This window comes from Dermacentor silvarum, chromosome 6 (assembly GCF_013339745.2).
Source record: "Dermacentor silvarum isolate Dsil-2018 chromosome 6, BIME_Dsil_1.4, whole genome shotgun sequence".
NCBI classification, from domain to species: Eukaryota; Metazoa; Arthropoda; class Arachnida; order Ixodida; family Ixodidae; genus Dermacentor; species Dermacentor silvarum.
In genome coordinates, this window is record NC_051159.1 from 22632884 (window position 1) to 22639735 (window position 6852).

The 6852-nt window shown below is 44.5% G+C and overlaps 1 protein-coding gene across 1 annotated transcript; it reads left to right on the plus strand.

Moving 5' to 3' along the window:
* Positions 1–2952: 2952 nt before the first annotated feature.
* LOC119454978 (uncharacterized) lies at positions 2953–4603 on the plus strand. Its single transcript, XM_037716540.2, has one exon. It carries the CDS (start codon positions 3003–3005, stop codon positions 4191–4193), a length of 1191 nt encoding a protein of 396 aa, XP_037572468.1. The 5' UTR covers positions 2953–3002; the 3' UTR covers positions 4194–4603.
* The last annotated feature ends 2249 nt before the right edge of the window (positions 4604–6852 follow it).

Sequence of the window (6852 nt, forward strand, 5' to 3'; positions counted from 1 at the left end):
TTCTGACGGCTTTGGGGCACTTAGACGACAGGTTTTTTACGGAGGAAAATATCTTGGGCACGTGGCGTCGTACATCTGCTATGTGCAGGGCTACAAAGGCGCTGCTGTGTTTTTTGAAGTGCACAAGCCTGTATGACCGCCTGTGACGAAACTCAGCGATGAGCGCTTAACTGTAAATTTGCAACGCGTGAACTGTGAAATTCTCTCTTCCTTCTCTTTCAATCCCTTCTCCCCCTTCCCCCGTGCAGGGTAGCCTACCGGGCTCAGCATGGTTAACCTCCCTGCCTTTCCCTTATGACTTCTCTCTCTCTCTCTCCTACTTTTTTGTACTCACTGTTGCGAGTATCATCTCGGTGTAATTACAATACACGACCGGTAACAGCTGCTCCTGCGCAATCTATTGCAACGAGGGACAGCGTCATTGAGGATTTTTCCTGGCCGTTGCATATGTGCAAAAATGTAAAGAAGGTTCTTGAATGACGAAGATAATATTTGTCCTCAACTTATTCATTAGATGGCCTTTACGTTCTTCATATCAGCTGTATACACTGCTTTACCGGTTTCGAACTCATGTAGTTCTAATGTCCGTGTGATGTTTTCTTTCCTTATTAAATAGACGAAAAAAACGCAGCCGCATTGATATCAGTTATTTCTGCCAGAATTTTTAGGACATACGAATGAAAAAATACATATTTTACTTGACAGTGCGTAGCGTTCAATAATTCGTTTGCAGCATCTAATATACAATGGAATTGGCAATACAGTTATTATTCATGTATTTGATCCCTCGACAAATTCTATAAGGAGGAGACCGCGCTGCAACCTCAGCCCCCCCCCCGAACAAAATTTCTGGCTACGCCACTGGCGCGAACGTACGTGAGCTCTACATAAACACGCCATCGTCGTTATTCTGTTGCGATGCGAAAGCATCGAATAGCCCATTGAGCGAAAAAGCCGGCGTCTGTCGTCTCGGCGAAACGGCATCTAAATTCTCATTGGCTGGGGATGCCACGTCACGAACGCACCTCAACGGAGTAGAGCGGGCGAAAGGGTACACCTGCTGTTCGCTAGTGCACCAGGTATTGCGGGAGAGGATAGGGCATCGCCTCAACGCCACGTCATCCTCCTCTCACAAGTCGGCGCGCGGTCCGTATCTCTCTCTTTCTCAACCCCCCTTGACTTAGCTGCTGCGCGCGCCTGCCGGCCTTGGTGACCGCTGCTCGGTCTGTCGACGTGCAGGACGTTGGTGGCATGCAGCGTTGGCATCGCAAGCTGCTGCTTGCTGGCTCGGGCAGCACGTACCACTATGGTACATTACTCACAGTGCAAAATTCGAACGACCGCTCAGCCACATTCAATTGGACATTATTGCTTTCACAACTCATATAGAAGTGCTTAGGTGTCCTCGGACGCGTCATCGTTCACCGATTACTGTCTTCACACTGTGGTTGGCATTGTGTTGTCAGTTCAAACTGATCGTCACCCCTTTGACACGGCCTTCACGCTGTGTCGTAGATCACGCAGTCGTCATCATGCATGCAGCCGTCATTCCACGGTCATTATGCCTCAGTCGTCGTGACTCAAGAATTGTGATCCCATCGTCGATCATACCATCGTTGTCGCACTGGCATCATCATACTGTAGTCGGCATTTGACAGGTCAATTACCCTGATCAGCATTGCCTTTAAGGTTCTAGAACAGAATGCATGTGGTGACGTACCACAGTAATATCGTAAGAGACTCTCCGGCAGAGTAATTTCTGGCCTTGATCACCAGGCCAAGTCTCCCTGCTGCTACGACCCACCACACATCATTTATTTCAAGCTCCACAGTAATCCTTAATTGAGTCACAAAATGTATTCTTGAGCAAATGTCATCATAATTGCCAAGGACCTTCTGTCTCATGCAAAACACAACTATTGTCATGTTCACTAACTTGATCTCCACTCTTGAATTGGTTCTTGCGTTGAATGTATTCTTTTAGCTTTCGAACGCCTGAAACATTGTGCTACTGACTCCTTCTCCTGAAGTTATCTGAAATTAATATTGATTCACATGCAATTACTAAAATGCACTGAATACTTACTTCGTGACCAAGAATAATTTGTACATGTTTAAAACTCTAATTCACAAATCTGTCTTTTGTAACTTCTGGCATGCCATTATGCTCAGTGTTTAGGTGCGTAATTTTTATTATTTAAGACATCCCACTACTGCTACACATGATACACATGATAGTACTGTACTGCTACACATGATAGCTTTACTAAAGGGACCACGCAAAGGCACTTTTCCGCACATGTTCAATGCTGTGTTCTGTCAGCTATGGTGAAGTAGCAGTTTTTCTTAATTCTTATTGTGCCTGCAGCTAGTAATTAACTTGTTCATGTGGTTTGGGCCAGTAATTTAAATATTTTATGAAAAAATGTGGCATTATACTGACTGTACATCAAGCCGAAATTTTTTTACTCCGTATTAAACAAGGACTCCCTAAACAATACAACAAAGGATATTCCTGCCATCTCTGCATCCTTTAAAGAGATTATCCAGCTCCATGGAATAAAATTTTCTGACTGCGACACATTTATTGACAGTGCACCATAATTCATGTATGAAGGGGCCATGTACATACTGAGTGAGATCTCAACATTTCAGTCATGTAATGTTGCCAGTATCTTGCTGCAACAGTAAATATAAAGTCTTCATCGACAAGTTCGCCAACTAATCATTCATATAAACAATTGTAGTATGCAAGTTTGAGTAAAGCATTTTTGTGCCCTATTTAACAAACACAAATAAGCTACTGTATGATGCACTTTCGGGAATATCAGCGCACTATTTGTTTGCAAAAAGAAATAGGTGATTATTAATTACAAGCAGCAAACGGCTAAATTACTATATTCCAGTCGTAGACTTAATTGCGCAGATTTACGTTTTATCTGCCAGTTGGTGGGCTCGGTGGCTGTGCCACATCACAGTTGTCTAATCCACTCGTCTTCGCCATGCAGGTGTTCTCGCCCTTGATCATCTGCGTCATGCTCCCTGGTGTCTTTTGCGCTCCCTGGGCGACCGCGATAGAGCGTGCGCCCTTGCGCGGCGCGGCCGACGGAGGGACATTGTGCGCAGCAACCACCAACGCCCCCTTTTCCGCTCTGCCGACTCAAGACAACTTGACCCTCATCGCAGACTGGAAGGCCCCATCGTCAGCGACCACACTCAACGTGTCAACTATAAATGAGCAGCGACCATCCGCCGCAACCTGTGGGCTCGGTGGCTGTGCCACATCACAGTTGTCTAATCCACTCGTCTTCGCCATGCAGGTTGGTAACCATTGGACTCTATTTACAAAAAAAAAAAAAAAAAAAAAAAAAAAAACTAGCAACTACTTTTTGGTACAGCTTCCGAGCCCCCAGTGTTGCCTTGCTACCTGTATCGAGTGCTTTCATGTTGTTCGGTCCCTATTACTGATGTGCGGTGATATTGAGAGCAACCCTGGCCCCGACAAGCTAGACGTAATCCTTGGCGAACTAAAAAAGATGTCTGCTGACCAGACTGAATTGGTAAATGAAGTGCAAGAGCTTAAGGGTCAACTGCTTTCAATGGACCAGAAAATGACGAGCCTGACTACGCGTCTCAGCGCCTTAGAAACTCACTGCGAAAGTCTGTCTACCCTCCGCAGTGAACTAGAGACGATTAAAACCACTTCAGCTACAACGACTCGTTTAGTTAGTGTGCTAGAGGCGCGTCTAGATGACGCAGAAAATCGCTCTCGGCGAAACAACTTACTTTTCTATGGTTTACCCGATACTAACCCCACTGAAACGTATTCGCAAACAGAAGACTTAATCATTCGCCACTGCTCTGACCACCTTGACACCCAGTTAAGCTCTAACGACATTGAACGCGCCCATCGCCTCGGACGACACTCTAAGGACAGGAAACGCCCGATTATCGTTAAGTTTACATCCTTTAAAACTAAAGAATCAATTCTTTCTAAAGGTCCAAAATTCAAAGGTACCGACTACAGCGTCGGTGAAGACTTTTCGCGCCGCGTTCAAAACTGCCGGAAACAACTTGTCGCGTTTGCGAGGGCGAAGTCTGTGCCCTTTTCCCTGAGATTTAAAACTTTGCATATTGGCCAAAAACGTTACGTCTTTGATGAAATTGTAGCATGTGTAAAAGAAATATCTTAACAATCAACTCATCCTTGCCGTTCATCGCGCTATCCCCCGCCTACTCCTCGCGCCAACGTTTCGCTATCAGCAATCTTTACCAACATTCGCAGCTTCCCGCCGAAACGCGATATTGTATCAAACCTTGTAACTTCGTCAGGCAGCAATCTACTTGTATTAACCGAAACGTGGTTGAACAACAATATCACTGACTCGGAAATTCTGTTTGACCTGCCTAATTTTCATCTCTTTCGCGCCGATCGCAAAGATTCTCGCGGGGGTGGAGTTCTAATTGCAGTCAGCGAACAATTGTCTTGTTCTGCCATTAATGTCGCGTCAGACTTAGAAATGTTGTGGGTTATGTGTCGCGCTTCACCACTGACGCTATTAATTGGTGTGTGTTATAGGCCGCCTCACAGAAGTCCCGACTTTCCCCGCAAACTTCAGAATGCCTTTAAATCAACTAGTTTCAAAGCACCCTAAAGCACACGTCCTACTATTCGGGGATTTCAATTACCCCAATATCGACTGGAGTAATCAACCTTAGCCCATAGTTAGTCAAGAAGAGCCGAATGACTTCATTGACGTTTGTCTTAATTTTAACTTGACCCAAATTGTATCCGAACCAACACGCGTCGCAGGGGAAGCTGCTAACACTCTGGACCTCATACTGACTCATCCAGACAGCGTTAATTCCATTACATGCCTCCGAGAAATCAGCGACCATAAAGTAATTCATGCCAATTTTAACTTCTCACCTGAGCTAAAAGAAACTTCCCAGAAATCTATTAGGCTCTACGATAAGGGAAACTACGAAGCAATCAACTCTGAACTAACGAACTTTCTGTCGGTCTTTGAAACGACCTATCTTTCCAGAACTGTAAATGAGAACTGGACCCTTATCAAACATAAAATTATCGAACTAACGAATAAATACATCCCGTCATGCAGTTTTCGAAAGAGTAATCAGAAACCCTGTCAGAAAGTCACCAAAAAGGCTCGAAAACAAGAAAAAACGCGCATTTCGCAAAGCTAAGCGCCACGCAAACCCACACGCGTGGGAAAAGTATTATGAAGCTGAGCACGCATACTTGGCCGCGATTGGAAGTGCTAAGCGCTCATTTTACGAAGTAAAGCTACCAAAAATGATAGTCGAAAACCCTAAGGAATTCTGGAAGGTGATAAACCCTAAGGAAGCGCGCGCTGTCACCCTTACCAACGATGCTGGTGAAATCATGACTGATACCGACTGTGCAGACACCTTTAACACTGCCTTTTCATCTGTTTTTACCGATGAAACCGAAGCACCACGTTTTACATTACCACCTATTATTACTACAACCATGCAAGCCATAACGTTCAGCAGTAATGGGATTTCGCGCATAATAGATAAAATAAAAAATTCATCTGCCGCTGGGATAGATGACATTAATTCAAAAATTTTGAAAAACGCTCAGCTAACCTGTTCCAGTATTTTCTGTTTATTGTTTTCACAATCACTCTCTGAAGAATCCATTCCAGACGACTGGAAAGTGGGGAAGGTCGTTCCCGTCCAAAAAACAGGTAATACTGATTCACCTCTTAATTATCGGCCCATTTCATTAACAAGTATACCCTGAAAAATCATGGAACATGTCATTTACTCCCAAATCATGCAATTCTTAGATTCCAATAATTTCTTCCATCCGTCACAGCATGGTTTTCGTAAGGGTTTTTCGTGCGAGACTCAACTAGCCATTTTTCTTCATGACATTCACGCCAACCTTGATATTAATCTACAAACTGACGCTATCTTCCTAGACTTCGCTAAGGCGTTTGATAAAGTACCTCACCAACGCTTGCTTCTTAAACTTTCCCAGTTGAACCTACATCCAAACATCATCGCATGGATTAACGAATTCCTCAGGCATCGCTCTCAGTCTGTTTCATTAATCACCAACCATCAAACCCGCTCCCAGTCACCTCCGGCGTCCCGCAGGGTTCTGTCCTCGGTCCCTTGTTATTCCTCATTTACATTAACGACTTACCCCAGCGCGTATCTTGTCATATCCGCTTGTTCGCTGATGATTGCGTTATTTATTGTTCAGTAAATAGCCCTTCTGACCAAGAATCCCTTCAGGAAAACCTAAACCACGTGCTAAACTGGTGTTCGCAGTGGATGATGACACTCAACCCTAACAAATGTAAGTACATGTCTTTTCACCGCCGTCGCAACCCTTTTGTCTTTGAATATACCGTTTCTAACTCCCCTGTTGACCTCGTCCAGTCTTACAAATACTTGGGTATCACCATTTCTGACGATTTATCTTGGCGTCTGCACGTGACTAACCTGATATCATCGGCTAATAAAACACTAGGTTTCTTAAAGCGTCACCTGCGGGATGCCCCTCAACACGTCAGACTACAAGCATACATCTCCCTCATCAGAACTAAACTGGAATACGCATCGGCCATCTGGAACCCTCATCAAGCATATTTAACAAATGCCATCGAAGCGGTACAAAACCGGGCTACCAGATTTATTCACTCTTCATACTCATACGACGTTAGCATATCATCTCTCAAATCGCAATCAGGTTTGTGTAATCTTTCTGCTCGCCGTCGCATTGCCAGTCTTGTTTTGTATCACAAATTCTTTTATTCGCCCCTAAGACAAGAACCATACATCTGCGCACCCCCG

What these genes read in the sequence shown, in the direction of transcription:
- LOC119454978 (XM_037716540.2), top strand. Translation starts at nt 3,003, where the DNA reads ATGCAGGTGTTCTCGCCCTTGATCATCTGCGTCATGCTCCCTGGTGTC.